A 23128-nucleotide genomic window follows, 5' to 3' on the forward strand; every position below is an offset into this window, starting at 1 on the left:
TAGAGATAGGGTGAGAAGTTCAGCCATCCGGGAGGGGCTCAGAGTAGAGCAGCTGCTGCTCCACATCGAAAGGAGCCAGCTGAGGTGGTTCGGGCATCTGACAAGGATGCCCCCTGGGCGCCTCCTGGGTGAGGTGTTCCAGGCATGTCCCACCGGGAGGAGGCCCCGGGGCAGACCCAGGACACGCTGGAGAGATTATATCTCTCGGCTGGCCTGGGAACGCCTTGGTGTTCCCCCGGATAAGCTGGAGGAGGTGGCTGGGGAGAGAGAGGTCTGGGCCTCTTTGCTTAGGCTGCTGCCCCCGCGACCCGGCCTCGGATAAAGCGGATGAAGATGGATGGATGGATGGGAAAGGAGACTCCTTGGACATAAAGCACCATCATGAGAACTATTGATAACAAAAGAAAGAATCTTTGGGAAAAAAAATTATCTGAGGAGAATTAATTTATTTTAGTCTGACCCCAGTCCCATCCACTAACATGGAGGAGGCAGGGTTTATGACCTATACTGTAGCCAGACACTAGGGAGCAATAGAGACGTTTTGGCTTCATTTTTGGGGAGCTGTCGCATCGTCCATGTTTTCTACATTCCTTGCTCAGGACTCACCCCCCCCCCCCCCCCCCTCCCTTCCTGTTATAAAGCATAGCAGGAACGAATCTCGTCCCCTCCCTACTGGCTCACAGGTTCTTCTTCTTGGTTGGCAACCAATGTTAAGGCGCTTTACCGCCCCCTGGCTCACAGCTCAGTGGACATATATCAAAAAAATAAAATATAAAACAGTTGTTTTTCTTTTGCAGTCACTCATCTTAGCAGTAGGATATACATGAAAAGAGAAACAAATTAAGTTTGAGTGAAAATGTACATTTTTTGCACTCTCTGGGCAACTGACTCAGTGACTCAAATGACTCAAAAAACACGATTCACTTTGGTGAGTGACTCATTCAAACTATATTCAGTCAAAAGAATCAAACTTACCATCACTAATCAATTGCCCATCTTTACTTTAGGGGAACTCTGCCTCTTTACTGTGAGCTTTTTATACCCAACCATGTTACTGAGCTGTTACTTAACTAGTTACAAAATAACTAGTAACAAAATGTTCTACAGCTGTTTCTTTTTAGTAACACTTAGTTTTACAGCAACTTCCAGTCCAACGTTTTTTTAAATAGTTATTGTTCATGAAACAGTACAAGGACTCAGTTTAAACGTTTGATATGTTTTTTTATACCCTGAATGTTAATACTCTGCACAGGAGGTGAAGCAGAGTACAGCCTGTTGCCTTTACAGTATAACACTTGTAATAAAAGTACAGTAACAGTTAATACATTATGGGTTCATTCAGTGATTTAAAATTATTAAGTTCTGTTTTCATTTACAGTTTTCACAGCTTTTTGGAACTGGATTGTATTTTAGTTCAATCGTTTTTGCTCAAATGAGATTTAGATGAAGATCCGATCACATTTTAAGGAGTTATTTACTTGTTCTTGCAACCATATTCCGAATTTGACTAAAAATGCTCTAAAATACAAGAATAATTATATTTCTTAATGAAGTAAAATTGAACACGTGTTCTTGTCGTACACTGATCTGTCTAGAGTAGGTTGTTTGGTAATCCAGTGTTTGCAGTGGAGGGGCATTGGTCCATTTTAGCTGAAGATTAACCACTGATATTGATTTCATTGTATCTAGATCACATATTATTTACCTGTAGAATGAACATTCTGCTATCTTTTTTCATTAACAAACACAAACAGGATTTATAATTTTAGATGACTTTCATTATTCAACTAAAACCTATTGCAGAAAACCAAAAAGGAAGTATTGCTGAGTGAATTAAAAATTGAAGGATAATTTTAAAAATGAGAGATAATTTTAGTAATATTGTTTGATTATGAAACTATAATAAATGTGTCACAAATGTCTTTGTTCCTCAGTTTGCAAACACATGAAGAATTACTTGGTACTGATGCTTCATTTAGACTGGGTTATCTAGTTAAGTGTGAACGACCTGCCTTCAGAAAGTGATTAGTTTTGCTCCTGACAACTCGTTATTAATATTAACTTAATAAAAACATATAGATTAACTCAAACTACTAAAGACTAAACCAAAAATAAAAGTAAACATTCTCAATAATGAAAACTAAACTGCAATGAGCAAATCCACTCTGTGAACTAACTGAATTAAACTGAATTAAAATTGTTATTGCTCTAATTCAAAGCTTAAGTAATGCTATGCTTAAAACAAAGAGCATAATTGGAATACAAAAGAAGACACAAACCCTCACATGATATCTAAATAAGTCAGAGTTTAGGGGTAGTTTTTTTAAACATTATGTGATTGGCAGAAGGCTGATCATTCCATCCAACAACAGATAAACCTTCAAAGTTCTCTCTCCACTCTCTAATTGATGTGGTTTAATAATTAAATAAAACTGGAAATTAATTGCAGCTAAAAAAAATTAACAATATGCAACATAATTGAGAATGAAATGCTGTGCTTTTCTTTGTGATGCAATGATTTTGCTTGTGCTCATAAACAAGGATTTTGACCAGCAGCTCTTTTGCTGTCCTTGTTGGGACAATGATTAACAAGTAATTGAATTGCCCTATTTTTCCCCCCGACATGCTAAAAGAAGCCCAATAATATACCACAAGGTGTCTCTTTGAGTTAGTCGATGATGAACTGCTAGTTTTTGGGTCTCACCATGGGCCTGTACACAGCAGCTTTCCTCCTGGGAGCCTTGATCTCCACTGGTAAGTAGTACAACTACTATAGGGCATGTAAAGATGATTTTTCTTGTTATTTGTTTAGCTCTGTTTTCTTACATTTAAAAGATAAACAAGGGTTTGAGGTCTAAACCCTTACAGCACAGGACAATGACTGACTAGCACTTTTTCCTCTTTCAGATGACGAAGAATAAAAATAACTCAGCCAAAGTAGAAAAATATATCCTCATTAGTTAAAGCAGGTCTAATCCAAATTAATACAGAATTTGTTTAAATGTGGGTTTTTGGAATAAGATCAGGCAGTGCAATGAAGTTGTTGTTTTTTACATTTACATTTTGGTTTACATTTAGTTTAAATAATGGAAAACTTGTTGGTCTAAACAGGTCGTGACAGACCACGTCAGCACATTCAAAGCTATACTGTTGTTCAAGACTTGAATAATTAATTGAATTTGATAAATGTAAGTTTACATTAAAGTAATTGCAGGTAATTCTGTGTAATTTAGTTTATAAAGACTCAAAAAGTTGTGTAATTAGTGTCAAGGATGACTTTGTAATAATTTTGTAGCCTGTACACTGGTTCCTTTTAGTCAGATGACGTAAAATGGATTGTTTGGCTACACGATTTCCCGATAAACCCTCTAATCAGCAACCTTGACTGACTGACTGGACAAAACCTGCTTATTGACAATGAATATATACTCTCTTTTAAAATATAACATTTGGGTACATAACAAAAAGGACAGTTAGTCATGTTAGATCACTGTTTAGTATTAATATTATTTAGCTGCTGCGCAAGGTGGAAAAAAAAAACCAAAACCTTTATCTAAAATTAAGTCTGACAGCATTTGTATTTTGCTGTTATGAGAACTGCTAGATTTGTAATGAAATGTATCTAATAGCAACAGACGATAAGTCCAATAGCACTCTTGATGTGGGAGTCTAAAGGTGACTTGCACTTTGGGTTTTATATTGATCTAACAAATAAGAAATGTTGAGCTTTCGAGATGCTGGTTTTGTTCTCTTCCACCCTTATGTTTCCTTGTGTTATTGCTAATTTCCCAAATTTAGCAGATTTCCTAAAATGTGTTCCTAAGTGTACTGCATTCATTTTTATGTTAGTTTAATGAGTTAATAGGCAAAGATTTAATTTATGTGTCCAACAGAATGATTATATTTTTTCCTTTTACTCCTTTATACATGTAAGTCTAGCTAACATTTCTATGACTCCAGAGTCCACTGCCTACAGCCTATGACAGTGAAAAAGCTTAAATCCCAAAGACCTGACTGAATAATAACTGAATACACAAAAAGGTTTTTTATATTATTTTGTTGTATCTTAATAATAATAATAATAATAGTTGTTGTTATTATTAGCTTACATGTGCAACTTAAAACACTGTTTTAAGTTCACATCATCATCACAGACGGTGTTGTAGCAATCACAATAACTCACTCTTTTTAGGGTTAAAAGCAGTATTATACTGGGGACTATAACTAGCACACACTCTAAGTCCCTGCTTCAAACCTGTCACGATCTGGTTACAGGGACTCAAACGCAGAGCGGTTAGATGTCTCCAAGGTGTAGTTTATTTACAGTGCCAGTGCAATATATGTACAGTGAAGGGATCCAAAACTCTGGGGAATCACAGGGTAGCTCTCTCACACTCGCTCACGTCTTCTTTGCTCACACTCACACACGTTCACACGGCAGGGAGGTCGCAGGTCCGGGGGGGGGGGGGGGGGGGAGATCTGAGGCAGAAGAGAAGGAAAGTCACCAACTAATCACAAATCACGAATTATGAATTATGAAGCACAAGTCCACAGGAGCTGTGAGAACACTAACGTCAGTAGTACAATCATCCAGCGACGAGAGGATCTGTGTTCCAGCCTCAAATAGTGCTCCCGGTGATGACAGGTGATTGTTGTCAGGTGTGTGTGCCAAGGGCAGGAGCCCACAGTGAGCTCCGCCCAGGCAGAGAGGGAGAGAACAGAAACAGCAAATGTAGCCTTGTGGGGCCGACCGGGCAGGCACGAAGACCATGACAAAACCAGCACTGTAGGGAAACAAAATGGGCCAAATCATCAGTATACATTAAATGATTAATAAGAAGGTTACCCACCATACATGCAGTCTTACATTCATTTTACACAACAGAAAGATCATCGAGATACAAATTGAATATAATATAATAGATAGATTCTTTTGTTTTATATTTTAAAAAACGAAATGTGAAGTCAAGTTTTACTCATCTTTGAGCCACACAACAAAGAAAACATTGATAAATGATGTAACTGATTTTTTGGGGGGGGGTTTGGATGTGATTGATTGCAGTTGGTGGCAATGACGTGGAAGGCTACTCCAAAACTGAAGGTGCATGGATTATCTCACTGAATAAACGAGCGTATTCAGTTAACACTGTGGCTGAGTGTGCCACCAAATGTGACACCGAAACATCTTTCACATGCAAGTAAGTTCACATCTCATTTCGTTCTGTGGATCAAAATGCTGCACATATATAGAATGTTATGTATATGCAAATAAATTTTTTTTTCCAGTTTTAGCTCCTACTCCTGCCATTATCCATAGGGCCGCATTTTACCCTCCACATCTGCTCCAGTTGTTCCTTTAGCTCCTGGTGGTTTTCAGTTTTCTTGTGCTTCTTCTTCCTGATGTTGCTCTGCACTGGTATTGCCACATCTATCACAACTGTTCCTCATCATCATCTATCTTCAGCTGTATTTGTGGATGCTCCATGATTCAGGTTGTGGCTCTGAAACTCATTGATCCTTACACTCTTTCCACTGCTTGTAGAACCTGAAGGTGCCTCACAATGCAAGGTGGACACCCCCATGCACTGCGTGGAGTTTTTGTTTCTCGACATCAGCTGCATCTATTGCCTTGTGTGGCCAGTGTATTTTTCACACTGGGGATCTGATGACCAGTAAGCCGTATGTGTTTTTGACTGGGATCTTATTCCTACCATTATGCCTTGTACAGTGCAGGCACTCTAATATGGTTGTGTGAAGAATTGAGTTTGTAGGTTGTCAATCCAGGCGGCGTTCAGGGTGGTCTGCGTAGTTGTAAAGTCCTGTGTTGCAGCTCTATAGACCAGGAGCTGATGCTTCTGCTGTCTGTTGTATTTCCAATGCCTTTCTGAGCTATTCTTGTGTATTGACTCATGTTTCTACTCAGTTTAGTTGCTATGATGCTTGAGAGGAGCTTCCGTATGTCTGTGGAAAGTTGCTGTGGTCTGGTGTTACTGTAGGTCCACCAGCCACTTGGCATTGGTGTGGTGTGGCACCTCTTTCTCACAGATGTTTTTTCAGTATTGTTCAGTTTCAACTCTGGGTGGGTCTGGCCCATGTTGTTATTCTCTTGTAGTTGGGAGTACGTCCTGGATTGGCTTCTTTTTTTTCTCCACTGGAGACTTCCTCTACTTGCATCCTTGATCTTTTATGCAGGTGCTTCTAAGATTACTGTGGCAGTGTATATGAGCTCATCATCCCCATAATCAGTGATGCTGATGGTGGGGATGGGGTATAAAGCAATGTCATAACATCACATCTGCAAGCATCTTCTCTGATGGGACTGTTAACCAGGAGACTCGTGCTTTTGCTTGGGTGGCTACCTTGGCTACATATTTTCTCATTTCAGTAGATGCATCTGCCGTTGCAGGTGGCTGGGCAACATTTAGTTTGGATTCACTGCTCTCTTCTACGAGGGTTGGCTCAATATTTCCATACTGCTCACTGCTTTTCCCATTGTACTGTAGACTCTGGATCTCAAGCTTTGATAACAGCTTCTCTTGTAGTAATATAGCTTTAATAGCATGGTATTAATAGCTTTCTATTAATACCATGTTATCAATCCTTGTCCATGTATGTTCCAGTGGCCACCTCAACTCCTAATGTGTACTTAACTTAGATTTGTATAGCAACTTGCAAGAAATCAAACAACACCTCATTTTTTTCCTCACAGGTCTTTTGTCTATAATGAAAAGGACCAAGAGTGTTTGACAACAGCAGCAAACTCTAAAACAGACAGTGTCTTTCGCAGAAGCAGCACAGCTTTATATGAAAAAAATGGTAATGATCCAAATTTTTCTCTATGACTAAAACTAACACTAAAGCTTCTGTTTTCATGTTGTCCTTTCTGTCAGCTACAGTGACTAGTCTATTCTAGTTTACATGTTTTTTGTTTCCAATTCTTTTTGTTGACATTGTAGTTAATGTTATAAACACAGTAGAGGACTGAAAGTTAAACACTGCTGTAATTTAATTTAGTTTCATAAAACATCACAGAACTCAGATCAGATACATTTTTTACTATAGATAATGCGTGATAAACATCAATAAATCTATTTCTAGTCTTTTCTTTTCTTTTCTTTTCTAGCATATCTTCTGGAGTGTGTAAATGGAATAGGAAGAGATTACAGAGGAACAAAGTCCAGAACAAACTCAGGAAAGATCTGTCAAAGATGGGACTCAAACTACCCACACAGGCCAAAGTGTGTGTTTGCGTTTGATTTTGCATCATCATTTCATATCCTTTTATGCCTTTGTTAAAACGTTTCATAATGTTTCTGCTGCAGTTTCATGCCGCAGAGCAACCCACTAGCAGATCTGGACTCCAATTTCTGCAGAAACCCTGATGGGGACAGCAATGGACCGTGGTGTTACACTACTGATGCTAACACCCGCTGGGAGCACTGCAACGTACCCAGCTGCTCTGGTAAGATTAATAAATCTCTGTGTTTGTTTTGTTTTGTTTTATTTCGCCAACATACATGTCTAATTGTCCTCTAGCAGCCATTTCTCTTTCAACAATCGCCATTTGGTTTTTAAATTATCTAATGTAGCTAATATGTGCAATCTAGGCACTACACAATGTTCTGAAATACTGATATGCAATATGGAAGAACGGTAATTATCATGCTATGATATTTCAGATAAATCAGTGTTTTTCCTTCACAGAGGAATGTATGGTCTGCAATGGTGAGAATTACAGAGGAAAAATCTCCACCACTGAAAATGGCTTCACCTGCCAACGCTGGGACTCCCAGAAACCTCACAACCATGGCTACAATCCTAGCACGTAAGACAACATGAGCAACACTTCAGTGAGCTTGTTGTGGACATTGAAAACATTTTCCAGAAGCTACGCTAAAGCTTAAATACTTCTATTTATGCTTTGTTGAGTCTTCCACTAAAGTATCTGGAGGAGAACTACTGCAGAAACCCAGATGGAGATCCCCGACCATGGTGCTTCACCACTAGCTCATCCAAACGGTGGGACTTCTGCTCCATACCGCGCTGCAGTAAGTCCTCACGTTTAATGAGGATAAGAATTTCACAATATTGGAAAATTTGGTGCACCACTGATGTTTGTTGCCAGACCCCACAGGTCTCTATTGCATTGACATTTGATAGCTGTTGAGGCCATTTATGTAGCTAACTCCTTATTAGCTTTAAGAAACCAGTCTGTAATTATTTGAGCTTTGTAACATGGTGTGTTATCTTGCTGGAAGCAACCATGATAAGAAGTGTACACTGTGATCATAAGGAGATCGACATGTTCAGAAAAAAAAAAGTTTGATCATTAGTTTGAACTTCAGTAGGTCACACTGATCATATCTGTATGCTTAAATGCTTTGTGTTGCTGCCATGTGATTGAAAAATTTTTTCTCTTAACAATCAACATAATGCACTGTTGTATACCTAGGGGACTGCCTGTTTAATCCCATTTCCTGTACAGAACCAATCAAAACTGGCTCAATATTAATTTCATATTCGTTTCATTTATTTCAGAAAATCAATTTAAATACAACTGAAATTTCCACCATTTAATAGGGGTTTCCTTCTTTGATGTAAACCTCAAATGCACCTGCAGTTTCTAGACAACAATGTAAACAAAGCATTCAGAAATCCATGTTGAATGAATATTTCTGCTCAAAGCAACATCACCCACTGCAAGAACCCACCAGCTTTAAAAGTACAAGTCAGTGGAAATATAACAGAAAAAGAATTTAAATATGTAAAAACAATAAACAGTTTTTATAGCATCTTTCAGAATCGAGTTTAAAACATGCTTTTTACAGATAATAAAGAGAGTGCAGATGTTTGACATCTTTTTTTATGACTTCTCTATACAATCCATCTTGTCTTCTTTTCTCAGCTACTGAACCTCCCACCATCATCCCAGAGGTGGACTGTGTCACCAATGAAGGTTTAGCATACCGAGGAACAATTGCTGTTACGGAGACTGGCAAAACGTGCCAGAGCTGGTCGGCTCAGACGCCACAAATACACAACCGAACTCCACAAAACTATCCCTGCAAGTAAGAGCTAAACCTGAAACCAGTGTCAGCCTTTAGTGATTTAATATGGTAAACAAAATATTAGTGGCACAGTTCAACTTTTTCATTAATAGCTTTTAGATCTATTGTAGAACTTCATGATCCACATGATAAAGGTAGAAAATGAGAGAGAAGAGGGTAGTAAGTGAATAAGGAAGTGCAGAGAAATAGAAACAAAGAAATGAAGGCAGCTATGAAAGAGGATAAAGAGTGGAAAGGCATTTAGTCCAGATATCTATTGAGGTATGGAGAGGCCTAGGGTGAGAAGGCAGATTAGTTTTTAACCAGATTGTTTAACTCAAATGATCGAGGGTAAAATGATGCCTGAGGAATGAAGATGTTTACTGGTACTAATTTTTAAGAACAAGGACTATGGGCAGAGCTGTAGCAGCTGGAGTGGTGCAAGGTTGATCAGCCATTTCATGAAGCTATGGGAAAGTGCTAGGTTAAGAAAAGAGAGTCGAGGATCAGTCAGCAGCAGTATGGCTTCATGCTGTGAAAGAGCACTGTAAATGGGATGTTGCTACAGAAAGCATGCTGCTGAGAGAGGAACAGTCATCCTGTATATCAAATACTCAGCACTCAGCACAATACTCAGAACTATGGAGTATGACCACTGTGCTTGTACTAAAAAGAAAAAAAAGAAGAATGTCTATTGTTGACTCTTACTCAATAACCTGTTTTTGGTTTAAGGACCCTGGTAAAAGTATCACATGAAATCTGAAAGATGATCACGCATTTTTGTGTTTTTCTATGTTTATCTTTGTCAGAGGTCTAGACAATAACTACTGTCGCAACCCTGACAATGAAAGGAGGCCCTGGTGCTACACAACTGACCCTGACACTCGCTGGGAGTACTGCAATGTGACATGGTGTGGGAATGAAGCTGCACCAGGTATAATATTAGTCAACTTATTCCTTCTTTTAAAGTCAGCTTCATCTTCTCAAAATGTAGCCAGGAATGTTCTTCCTTTCTTTACCTTTTGCTGCAGATGATCCAGTGATCCCCCCAGATGCAGAAAACTGCTATGAAGGGAATGGTTTCAGTTATCGGGGCATAACATCAGAGACCATCAGTGGGAAAAAATGTCAGAGATGGAGCTCCATGACTCCTCACAGACATGAAAAAACTCCAGAGGCCTTCCCAAATGCGTAAGGATCAAATACATTTTATACACAGCAGAATTCTATACATGCAGAAGAGCGTCCTAACATTTTTGAGAAGCCTACTGCATAATGACAAAACAATCCACAATTTGTCTAGAGATTAATTATTGTACTTTACTTGGACTTTTGGGAGAGGAATGCTAAGGATTCTAGCTACTCAATAGCCCTGGGTCTTCTTTGGCAAAGTCTTCATTTCTTGATGCACAAAATGTTGGTGAAATCTCTCCTTTCCAGATGTGCAAGGTGCCAATTCCATAGGCACTGATTTACCCCGACACCATCAGAAATGCAGGCCTTTGAACTGAGTGCTGATAACAAGCCAGGAGGTCCCTTATCTGGCCTTGCCTTTTATAAACAGGGATTCTCCAGATTCTCTAAATATTTTGATAATGTTATCTACTATAGATGATGAAATATTGAAAGTCTTCACAATTTTACTCAAGGAATATTATCCTTAAGTTGTGCCACAATTTCTACCACTTGCTTTTCCATGTTGGTCCTGATACATTTGAAGTGAGTTGTTTTGTTTCACGAAATAGAAAAATGTCTCAGTTTAAATATTCAGTGTGTTTTCTATGTCCTATTATAAATAAAATATTGAACTTATCTGGATTGGGATTCATTTTTGCAAATCATTTTGTTCTGTTTATCTTTAATTTTATAACTTTTTTCTTCAACTTACTTAAGAACCATAGACAAAACTGTTCTGAACACCTACGGTGTTGTAGGTCAAAATATACTGATGACAAATACTCGTAAAAAAAAAGTAGCAGCTAGAAAGGCTACAAAGGCTAATATTTGTTCTAAGCATGATGTGCCAGTTGATTTGTTATATGATAAATGAGCCAGCAGAGATTTATAGTCCTCCTGAGGTTTGACTCCAGGAGAAAAAAAGTATGTTGTTTTGTGGGTCGATATCCTAATGTTCCAGATCTACCTTTCAACAGAGACCTCCGTAGAAATTGGTGCAGGAACCCTGATGGAGATCAAGCTCCTTGGTGTTACACTACAGACCCCACAGTTCGCTGGGAGTACTGCAACTTGGAGAAATGCCCTACAAAACCTTCAGGAACCACTCGTCCTCAACCACAGGAGCCCTCCACTAACACCCAGACACCAGCAGAAAGAGGTAAATCAACTTTTTTAAAAATGTGGATTTGCCAACATTTTGCTTGCTTGTCAGTTTTTTTGTCAGTTCTTTCACTTTTCCTGGTTCTCTGCTGCTGTTTTAGACTGCAAGACTGGAAATGGAGAAACATACCGAGGTCCAACTTCTGTTACTGTGCTGGGTGTGACCTGCCAGGCGTGGAGCGCTCAGACTCCTCACGAACACAGCAGCTTCACTCCAGAGACTCACGCCAACAAAGGTCTGGAAGGCAATGTAAGTGTGTGGGTGTTGCTATATAAACACTTTGGGGAAAGGGCAGAACTCTTTGTTTTTTTCTCTAGCCATCTAACTCTCCCCCTCTGTCCACTCTCAGAGCTGCAGAAACCCAGACGGTGATGTGAATGGACCATGGTGCTACACTACAGACAGAAACAAAAAATGGGATTACTGCCAGATCTCCGACTGTGGTTTGTATATTCAGTATATTTTATTTGTATTCGCAATAATACTCCATCACTGTGACTCTACAGTTGCTCAGTCACAACTGCAGACTGCAGTGATAACCAGTGTTGGCCAAGTTAGAATAGAATAGCTTTTTATTGTCACTGTTACAAGAACAATGAAAAGCAGTTTGGCATCTATCCATGTGTGTGGAGTACACAATAGCGTAAGTATTTACACAATAACAGACAAATTTACATTTACATAAGAAAGATATGTACAAGTTATACATGCACCTGCAAACATACACGCACATACAGTGGCTTTCAAAAGTATTCGGCCCCCTTGAACTTCTCCACATTTTGTCACATTACAGCCACAAACATGAATCAATTTGATTGGAATTCCACGTGAAAGACCAACACAAAGTGGTGTACACGTGAGAAGTGGAACGAAAATCATACATGATTCCAAACATTTTTTACAAATAAATAACTGCAAAGTGGGGTGTGTGTAATTATTCAGCCCCCTGAGTCAATACTTTGTAGAACCACCTTTTGCTGCAATTACAGCTGCCAGTCTTTTAGGGTTTGTCTCTACCAGCTTTGCACATCTAGAGGCTGAAATCCTTGCCCATTCTTCTTTGCAAAACAGCTCCAGCTCAGTCAGATTAGATGGACAGCGTTTGTGAACAGCAGTTTTCAGATCTTGCCATAGATTCTCGATTGGATTTAGATCTGGACTTTGACTGGGCCATTCTAACACATGGATATGTTTTGTTTTAAACCTTTCCATTGTTGCCCTGGCTTTATGTTTAGGGTCGTTGTCCTGCTGGAAGGTGAACCTCCGCCCCAGTCTCAAGTCTTTTGCAGACTCCAAGAGGTTTTCTTCCAAGATTGCCCTGTATTTGGCTCCATCCATCTTCCCATCAACTCTGACCAGCTTCCCTGTCCCTGCTGAAGAGAAGCACCCCAGAGCATGATGTTGCCACCACCATATTTGACAGTGGGGATGGTGTGTTCAGAGTGATGTGCAGTGTTAGTTTTCCTCCACACATAGCGTTTTGCATTTTGGCCAAAAAGTTACATTTTGGTCTCATCTGACCAGAGCACCTTCTTCCACATGTTTGCTGTGTCCCCCACATGGCTTGTGGCAAACTGCAAACAGGACTTCTTGTGGTTTTCTGTTAACAATGGCTTTCTTCTTGCCACTCTTCCATAAAGGCCAACTTTGTGCAGTGCACGACTAATAGTTGTCCTATGGACAGATTCCCCCACCTGAGCTGTAGATCTCTGCAGCTCGTCCAGAGTCACCATGGGCCTCTTGGCTGCATTTCCGATCAGCGCTCTCCTTGTTCGGCCTGTGAGCTTAGGTGGACGGCCTTGTCTTGGTAGGTTTACAGTTGTGCCATACTCCTTCCATTTCTGAATGATCGCTTGAACAGTGCTGTTCAAGGCTTGGGAAATCTTTTTGTAGCCTAAGCTTTAAATTTCTCAATAACTTTATCCCTGATCTGTCTGGTGTGTTCTTTGGACTTCATGGTGTTGTTGCTCCCAATATTCTCTTAGACAACCTCTGAGGCCGTCACAGTTTCCTGTCCTGCAGTGGTACTTCTGAGTAAAAAAACTCATAAAATATGTATGTGGGGTAATCAGGTTGTTAGGTCTTAACTGTTGCAAATCTGCAACGTCTGCCTGGAGAGGGTTAACACAAACCACAAGTTATTTGCAGCCATTTAGCTTTTACCCTCTTTTTTATAACCATTTCAAACTATTTACAGAACAATCAGGCGTTCTGCATTCAATAAGATACCACACAAATTATTTGTGCCACTCCTAAAAAGTAAATTCTGTCCACTATAAAGGAGAACATCACAGCCTGACACCTGCAGACAGCAGTCACCTCATTGTTCTGACACACAACACAAATCTATCCACAACACTACACACTAACTACACAAGACAACACATTAACTACACACTCCAAACACGCTAAATGTCACAAATCTCTCACATCTCAAAACTCGCTCTCTCTCTTTTTCTACTTTCTTTCTCTCTCTCTCTCTCTCTCTCTCTCGCCGTCACTCCTAAAATGCCCCGTCTTCCTAAACAACCAAATGTCATGTTGCCATATCATTTTTTGATTGGTCGATCAACACAAAAGGGCAGGGTTTTTTTTGTTTTTTTGTTTTGTTTTGGTCATAAGCACAGAGTGCTTGCTAGCTCTGTGCTTAGAGAGTAAATGTGACGAAACTATTCAGGAAAAACGCCGAGTATATATTATTTATCATGACTCTGGTTTTACATGGCCTATCAATATAATTAAAAACAGGTATATATCACCTTGTTGCTTTGTCATCTTGAAGTGGTCATGTGATTGGCTTACCACGACTACTTTATTCTTCCTCAGTCAAACACCTGCTTAGCTCCAGGTGTACCAAAAAGTGATCGTCGAGCAGAAAGTGATTGCTGTCCGCAGGAGCGCGCAGTTGCTTAAAGCTGTAGCGCCCAGATTGCTACTTCCGTGCAACTGATATAAGATGCGGTAAGCTGAACACAGCTTCAACCGTCTGTTTGTTGAAAAATAGTAACGCGACCGCACTGCATTTTGTTGTTAGTAACGGTAACAGTGTTGTAACGATAGAAATAGTAATTCGTTAGATTACTCGTTGCTGAAAAAAGTAATGCTGTTAGTAACGTCGTTATTCCCATCACTGGTAATAACTCTTGTCAACTCTTTCAGTTTCAACAGAATTTTTTTTTTGTCCGTTCAATTTTCCTGTGGCTGACAAGGGTGTTAAGACTTCTGTCTATTAATTAATTCCTCAAAACTTGAAGCTAACTTTGTCTTTTTTTGCTTCACTGGGCTTGTGAGAATTCATGACAATAAATCATTACCTTGCAGCTGGACTGGAATGTGGAACGCCAGTTGTCAAACCAAAACGCTGTTTTGGTCGTATTGTCGGCGGCTGTGTATCGAAGCCTCACTCGTGGCCCTGGCAAATCAGTCTCCGGACCATGTAAGGATATAACACCAAAGAGTTACATTTTTAAAATACTCTGAATTTCCCTAACAGATATGTAGAGTTATCCAGAAATTTAAATTATTTTGATCGAAAAATATACACAAGTTTTTTTTTGTTCACTTGTTTTTTGTTTAGTTGATTTTGTTTTTACTGAGGTATTAGGTCTGACTAATAATAAAAATGAATTATTAAAATTCAGACTAAAAGTATTATATACATGAACTAGTTTTTTACCATCATTCTGAGACAAGATATTTCTAATTTTAGAGATATTGTGTAAATGCAGGAAGGCAGTCCTACGTATTTGTTTAATGAGTGTGTCAAAAATGACTCCAAGATTCTTCACAGTGTTACTGATGGACAAGGTAACAAGATGAAATGTGGTGTCTAACCAAACATGGTGTACCTTGCATGATGAATACAATAACCTTAGATTTAGAAGCAGAAAATTAGAGATGATTTATATCAGTTGTCTGATAATTTTCTTTATTTGTCAGTTCACTGTTTTACCATTGTTGCCTCTTAATATCTGTATTTTTTGAAGCAAGCTGTTACAGTTCATCTGTACATTTTGAACTAAATGTCTGTTTTTCTACCAGTACGGGAATCCATTTTTGTGGAGGAACACTGATCCATCCTCAGTGGGTCGTGACTGCTACTCACTGCCTTGAGAGGTCAGAAGAGAGCCACCATTGAAACCTAAAATCAAATTCTGCAAACTCAAATCCTAAATAATTAGTGCCTATGTTTCTACATGTTATACAATACAGGTCAAGCCGCCCTTCATCCTATAAGGTACTCCTGGGTGTCCACACAGAACTCGCCAATGAGGTATCAAAGCAAGAGAGGAGACTTGAGAAAATAGTGAAGGAACCAAATGGAGCGGACATTGCTTTGCTCAAACTAGAGAGGTCAGTATAGGTCTAATTATCCCTGATCAACTACAAATAGAAATTGTGTTAAATACTACAGCAATTGGAAAACTGGATCAGTCAAATTCATCCATAAATTTGGTCACTGGACACAACATATATAACTGTAAGCATGTAAGCATAACTGTAGAAACAGACTAGTCCAAGATTATTTAATGATTAAATGTCATAATGTGACATGTGCAATATCTCAGTCTTTCCTTATTCTGTGCAATATTTTTTTGTCTTAGTGGAATTACCATCCCACATTACAGCCACAAACATGAATCAATTTGATTGGAATTCCACGTGAAAGACCAATACAAAGTGGTGTACACGTGAGAAGAGGAACGAAAATCATACATGATTCCAAACATTTTTTACAAATAAATAACTGCAAAGTGGGGTGTGTGTAATTATTCAGCCCCCTGAGTGAATACTTTGTAGAACCACCTTTTGCTGCAATTACAGCTGCCAGTCTTTTAGGGTATGTCTCTACCAGCTTTGCACATCTACAGACTGAAATTCTTGCCCATTCTTCTTTGCAAAACAGCTCCAGCTCAGTCAGATTAGATGGACAGCGTTCGTGAACAGCAGTTTTTAGATCTTGCCACAGATTCTTGATTGGATTTAGATCTGGACTTTTCCTGGGCCATTCTAACACATGGATATGTTTTGTTTTAAACCTTTCCATTGTTGCCCTGGCTTTATGTTTAGGGTCGTTGTCCTGCTGGAAGGTGAACCTCCGCCCCAGTCTCAAGTCTTTTGCAGACTCCAAGAGGTTTTCTTCCAAGATTGCCCTGTATTTGGCTCCATCCATCTTCCCATCAACTCTGACCAGCTTCCCTGTCCCTGCTGAAGAGAAGCACCCCAGAGCATGATGTTGCCACCACCATATTTGACAGTGGGGATGGTGTGTTCAGAGTGATGTGCAGTGTTAGTTTTCCTCCACACATAGCGTTTTGCATTTTGGCCAAAAAGTTCCATTTTGGTCTCATCTGACCAGAGCACCTTCTTCCACATGTTTGCTGTGTCCCCCACATGGCTTGAGGCAAACTGCAAACGAGACTTCTTGTGGTTTTCTGTTAACAATGGCTTTCTTCTTGCCACTCTTCCATAAAGGCCAACTTTGTGCAGTGCACGACTAATAGTTGTCCTATGGACAGATTCCCCCACCTGAGCTGTAGATCTCTGCAGCTCGTCCAGAGTCACCATGGGCCTCTTGGCTGCATTTCCGATCAGCGCTCTCCTTGTTCGGCCTGTGAGTTTAGGTGGACGGCCTTGTCTTGGTAGGTTTACAGTTGTGCCATACGCCTTCCATTTCTGAATGATCGCTTGAATAGTGCTCCGTGGGATGTTCAAGGCTTGGGAAATCTTTTTGTAGCCTAAGCCTGCTTTAAATTTCTCAACAACTTTATCCCTGACCTGTCTGGTGTGTTCTTTGGACTTCATGGTGTTGCTGCTCCCAATATTCTCTTAGACAACCTCTGAGGCTGTCACAGAGCAGCTGTATTTGTACTGACATTAGATTACACACAGGTGCACTCTATTTAGTCATTAGCATACATCAGGCAATGTCTATGGGCAACTGACTGCACTCAGAAACAAGGCCAAAAAAACCCAAAACAAAACGTCCATCAAAATCACAGGAGCGCAGGGAACAGTTCATGACTCCTCAGGGGGCCGACCCGGAGGGTGACGGTCCAGAAAATCATAGTTCATGTGATCAGGGGGCCGGCCCGGAGGCCGACGGTCCAGAAAATCATAGTTCATGTGATCAGGGGGCCGGCCCGGAGGCCGACGGCACAGAAGTCCATGGTCGAACAGTTCCGGGGGCCGTCCGTGCGGACGGCAATGGTGGCGACATGGAAACTGTTCAGGGGGCCGACCGTGCGGACGGCAACGGCGTAGAAACAGTTCAGGCGGCCGACCGTGCGGACGGCAACGGCGTAGAAACAGTTCAGGCGGCCGACCGTGCGGAAGGCGGCGGCGGCGCCCAAGTGTCAGGCGTACCGGCCGAGGCTTGGAGGGCACAGGACCAGGTGACGCTAAAGCAGAGGCTGAGGCCGGACCGGGCGTAGCAGAAGCACAGGCAGAGGCCGGACCGGGCGAGGCCGAAGACTCTGACGAGGACGGACCGGGCGAGGCCGAAGACTCTGACGAGGACGGACCGGGCGAGGCCGAAGACTCTGAGGCTGAAGCCGGAGCCGGACCAGGTGGAGCAGGAGCAGCTGATGCAGAAGCCGGACCAGGCGAGGACGAAGACTCTGAGGCTGAAGCCGGAGCCGGACCAGGTGGAGCAGGAGCAGCTGATGCAGAAGCCGGACCAGGCGAGGACGAAGACTCTGAGGCTGAAGCCGGACCAGGCGAGGACGAAGGCTCTGAGGCTGCGGCTGACGAAGCACAGGCTGGAGCTGCGGCTGACGAAGCACAGGCTGGAGCTGCGGCTGACGAAGCACAGGCTGGAGCTGGTCCTGGCGTAGCAGAGGCAGAACCAGGTGACAGTGAGGCAGCCACAGGTGGTGAAGCAGAAGGCCCTCCAGCTGACGAAGCGTGAGGCTGAACGGGCTCCTCGGGCCCGCCAGCAGACGTGGCGTGAGGCTGGACGGGCTCCTCGGGCCCGCCAGCAGACGTGGCGTGAGGCTGGACATGGCGAGGCTGATGTGGTTCTCCTGAACCTTCAGCAGACGAAACATGAAGCTGGCTGGGTTCTCCCGAACCTCCAGCAGACGAAACATGAAGCTGGCTGGGTTCTCCCGAACCTCCAGCAGACGAGACATGAAGCTGGCTGGGTTCTCCCGAACCTCCAGCAGACGAGACATGAAGCTGGCTGGGTTCTCCCGAACCTTCAGCAGACGAAACATGAAGCTGGCTGGGTTCTCCCGAACCTCCAGCAGACGAAGCATGAGGCTGGCTGGGTTCTCCTGAACCTCCAGCAAACGAAACATGAGGCTGGCTGGGTTCTCCTGAACCTCCAGCAGATGAAGCATGAGGCTGGCTGGGTTCTCCCGAACCTCCAGCAGACGAGACATGAAGCTGGCTGGGTTCTCCCGAACCTCCAGCAGACGAGACATGAAGCTGGCTGGGTTCTCCTGAACCTCCAGCAAATGAAGCATGAAGCTGGCTGGATTCTTCTGAACCTCCAGCAGACGAAGCATGAGGCTGGCTGGGTTCTCCTGAACCTCCAGCAAACGAAACATGAGGCTGGCTGGATTCTCCTGAACCTCCAGCAGATGAAGCATGAGGCCGGACGGGCTCCCCGGGCCCTCCGGCTGACACTGAAATTGGCCGCACCAGCTGTACCCCCGTCTCTGGCTCCAGACCGGCCTGGATAGCAGTACCACAGCAGCTTAGCTGAGCCTGATGGCTAGCTTTTCCAGGGCAAACAGTCTCTGTATAGCCGGGCTCATTAACCGGAAAAGTAGTGTCAATTTCAACAACTTCCTGAGAGAAAACATGAGGAGCCAAAATGTAATCACTCACTTGCGTTTGTGATACGGAGCGTCGGTGGCGCGCACGCCGCTTTTTCTTAGGAGTGGAAGACGGCGGAGCGATGGGTGGAAGTCCCTGGTAACTCCGAGGTCCCCCGAGAGCCAGTCGAGTTCCCCGGAAAGAGTGCTCGTGCTCCGGAATGAGCCACGGCTTCCACCGGAGCTCCTCCTCCAAGAGAGCGCAGAATATAGACTGGCGCTCGTCGTCGTCCAAGTCTATGGTGTGCGGCGCTTCCTCGCGCTGAACTGTGACAGGAGTATGGCGAGACTGTGATGAGGGCGTGGAAACTGGTGAGCTGAGAGGTGGTGACGCTGCGGCGAATCTCAGCGAACCGACACGAACACACTCAGGTTCCGGAGGCAGCAATGGAGATGACTGATTGTGGGGTTGTTGTGACTGGTGGGTGCTGGAAGCCATTTCCTGACTCGACAGTCCCTGGGCCTGCAGCATCTCCTTTATCCTCGTAAAGGCATCAACGATGGCAGGTGAGTCTGGGAGCTGGAGAAGGCGGGGATCCCTCTCCATAATAGCTTCAGCAGCGTTGATCATTACTAGCTTGCTCTTCAAATCGGGCGCTGTAAAGAAGCGGTCGAGGATCGCTTGGATCCGAGCAGTCTCCTCCAGACACTCGGTGAGAGCAGAATCCGCTGGGTCCATGACTGGTCAGTTCGTTCTGTCACGGCGGGGTGCGCCGATGTGTGCGGAAACAGGACCCAAAAGCAGATGATGACGAGGAATAGTAATGATTAACAGAAAAGTGAACCTTTATTGCGATGACGGCAGGAAATGAACCAAGAGACCAAAGCAAACAAGCAAAACACTGAACTGACAAAACACTAAGAAACAAAACACTAAAGGTACTAAGACCAAAAACTATAACTATGCCCGAGGTGGAAAAATAAACAGACTATGACTCTGGTGAGAATAAACAGACGAACTGACAATGGCATGAAGAAAACAAAAGGCTTAAATACAGACATGAGGTGATCAGGGGAAGTGGCGACACATGAGGAAACAGCTGACTGACATGAATCTAATGACAGGACCAGGAGGAGTGAAACTAAATACAATGACCAAAGAACACATGACACTGTCAGAATAAAACAGGAAACACTAAAACTAGACATGACAATACAAACTTAACATACCAAATACGTGATGAATAATGCAAGAACTCAAACAGAAAACCCAGGAACAATAACTGCCTAAACTAAAGGCAAATAGGAAATACCACAAAACTAACAACATCTCAAAAAATGAGAACAATACAAAGAAAGCTCAAAGTGCTGGGTCGGAGACCCAGCCTGTGACACAAGGGGGCCGAATACTTTTGAAAGCCACTTTATATATATACATATTGCTTTTTCTTCTTTGTGTATTGTTTTCTTTACTTTTGCAACTTAGTGGACCTGCTACCCATTCCCAGTTTGGAATGGGAACTGTGGGTCTCTGTATCTTCTCCTTCTCTTCATACTTTGGAGATATCCCATCACTGGCTGCTTTATTTTTTGGATTTGCACAGAATTCGTGCAATTTTGTATGTAGGACCACATTGCCCATTCACTTGGAAGCTCAGGTGGTTGGACAGCCTTCCCAGGGTAGACTTCAAAGCTGTGAATGCCGTCTAATATTGTTGTGACTTAGAAGAGGGCCAAATCTTGTCTCACCACCCATATCCTCTGTGGCTTGGCAGCTGTTGTCCCTGAAATAGAGAAAATATTTGATGGTCTCTCACTGCGCAAGAGGCATCACATCAGCAACATGTGAAATGTGTACAAATCTTTGCACAAATACATGAAATAAAATTTAATTACACATAAACACACTGTCAGCAAAGTCTTCCTCAAGAGTACCCCTTACAGCACAACATTGTGCTGAGGCAATGAAAAGAAAAAGTGGATTTCTATGTACGCAAAATTTTAAAAACTTCATAAAATCTAGCAAAAACACTGTCTACATCTTTTACACTTACACGTGTTCATGTGTTTTTGATTTGCTCTTTATGTCACAGTAAATATTATAACTAGGACACTCTTACCTTCGTATGTCCACCATTTGGTCCTATTGCTATGTGTCAGAGAAGAATACCCCATCTTCATGCTTCATAGTGGCCCCCATATGTTATTGGACTGAAATTTGATGCTTCTCAATGTATGAATATATGTTGTGTGTGCGTTTTTAGGCCTGTGCTAATAAACGACAAAGTACAGCCTGCTTGTCTGCCAGAAAAGGACTACATAGTGCCCAGTGGAACAGAGTGTTATGTTACTGGATGGGGAGAGACTCAAGGTAGGTCACATTTATGTGTGCTATTGTTGTTATTTGTGAGAATTATCTGAATTCCTCGTCAATTTGTATAAATTTGTATAAATAAATACATAAATACAATGCAAAGTGTCTGGTTAAGTTGTTTAAACCAATTTTGATCACATATTTTTGCTTACTAACTCACAATGCATTATAGATAATAAACTTAAAAAACTAATTTACAAGCTTTAGAAATTCAGCACTGAGCAGATTAATATGAAATACAATCAGGTCTTGTTTTGTAAAATCCTCTGCAAGATGTAATGAAAGCTTTTCACCACAAAGTGGCACTGTTTAATCAGAGCGTTTTTACTTAGCCCAACCAGCACTTTAATCTTCTGATTGAAATAATTGTGTACTCCTACCTTACAGGACAACTTATAAACAATTCTTCTATGTTTAGTTTTAAAAATAAGTTTGTGATCTTTTAACTATACCCCACATCATTATTATGTACAAATGTTGAGTAAACTCTGGCTTGAATGGTGCTGATACTGTATGTCGCTTTGAAATACAATGCACAGGTGCCTTGGACATAACATTGTAGCTGTTTAATCATTTATAGAATGTTTTCCACTTTGTTCAAACAAAGTAGCTTTTTTAAGACAAAAATTACCTTTAAGGAGACATAAAGACCAGTGCAATAGAACCAACATACAAGAAGTTGATAATAGTATTTATTTATTTTTTTATGCAAACAACAGCCACTGGTTTAAACATGTCTTATCATAATGACAAGGAGGATAACCGCTGAGAATTGTGTCTGCAGGTACGGGAGGTGACGGCACCCTTAAGGAAGCTGGTTTCCCTGTGATTGAGAATAGGGTCTGCAATCGCCCAGCATACCTGAACGGCAGAGTCAAAGATCATGAGATGTGTGCTGGAAATATCGAAGGAGGAACAGACAGCTGCCAGGTACAATTTTTTTTAAAATATGTTTACAGTAGAACAGTTCACCATACATGAGAAAAGATTTCATAAAGTTAGAGTACTTTGGATTTAGAAGTTCTTTCAACAATCAACTATTAAACTCACAACACATTAAAAGTCATTAAAATTGCAGACTGATAAATTAAAGCTACCAAAATCAAATCAAATCAAACATTCAAACCAGGAAAAATTTGATTTTACAAACATGTTAAAGTTTTTTGAGTCCTCTGTTATCACACACACAAAAAAAATCTAATCAACACTAGACAGATGTTTGAACTTCTTTTATCTGTTATGCATGTAAATTTTCCATATTAACAGTAAATATTTAGATGGTTATTTAGATGATTTAAATCGAGATATAAAGAACTGTGCTGACAATGATTACCTGATGGTTGTTTTAGTAACTGGAATATTGACTAAACATTTCTCTGATACTTGTTTGAATTAAACCTCCACTTATTTGTAGCATTGATTAAACATGGAAAAAGTGACCCAATTTTAAAATTATATTAACATGAATGTGTTTTATGGCACACTCATGTTATCAGTGATCTTTAGTTCTGGGGTGTCAAACATAAGGCACGGGGGCCAGGATAGTCCTGAAGAAGACTCAAACCCAACCCACTGGACAATGATAGAAAATGTGAACGAGTGTATC

At 41.5% G+C, this 23128-nt stretch overlaps 1 protein-coding gene across 6 annotated transcripts in view; it reads left to right on the plus strand.

The window, feature by feature from the left end:
* The window catches only part of LOC113006846 (plasminogen-like), an 88348-nt gene that overhangs the window by 64356 nt on the left and 864 nt on the right, over positions 1–23128 (plus strand). For 3 of the 6 annotated variants that reach the window (XM_026143051.1, XM_026143049.1, XM_026143053.1), the window contains 15 exons: positions 7124–7238; positions 7323–7462; positions 7705–7825; positions 7930–8048; positions 8906–9068; positions 9857–9981; positions 10079–10238; positions 11201–11382; positions 11486–11634; positions 11735–11828; positions 14707–14821; positions 15427–15501; positions 15598–15738; positions 21413–21519; positions 22307–22452. In XM_026143051.1, coding sequence (XP_025998836.1) covers positions 7124–7238; positions 7323–7462; positions 7705–7825; positions 7930–8048; positions 8906–9068; positions 9857–9981; positions 10079–10238; positions 11201–11382; positions 11486–11634; positions 11735–11828; positions 14707–14821; positions 15427–15501; positions 15598–15738; positions 21413–21519; positions 22307–22452 — 1952 coding nt within the window. Of the gene's footprint in view, positions 1–2627; positions 2755–5062; positions 5199–6709; positions 6817–7123; positions 7239–7322; positions 7463–7704; positions 7826–7929; positions 8049–8905; positions 9069–9856; positions 9982–10078; positions 10239–11200; positions 11383–11485; positions 11635–11734; positions 11829–14706; positions 14822–15426; positions 15502–15597; positions 15739–21412; positions 21520–22306; positions 22453–23128 lie in introns of those variants that run through there. The other 3 variants (XM_026143050.1, XM_026143054.1, XM_026143055.1) reach the window with 2 other exon arrangements.

The sequence above is a fragment of the Astatotilapia calliptera genome, chromosome 15 (genome assembly GCF_900246225.1).
Source record: "Astatotilapia calliptera chromosome 15, fAstCal1.2, whole genome shotgun sequence".
Lineage (NCBI taxonomy): Eukaryota > Metazoa > Chordata > Actinopteri > Cichliformes > Cichlidae > Astatotilapia > Astatotilapia calliptera.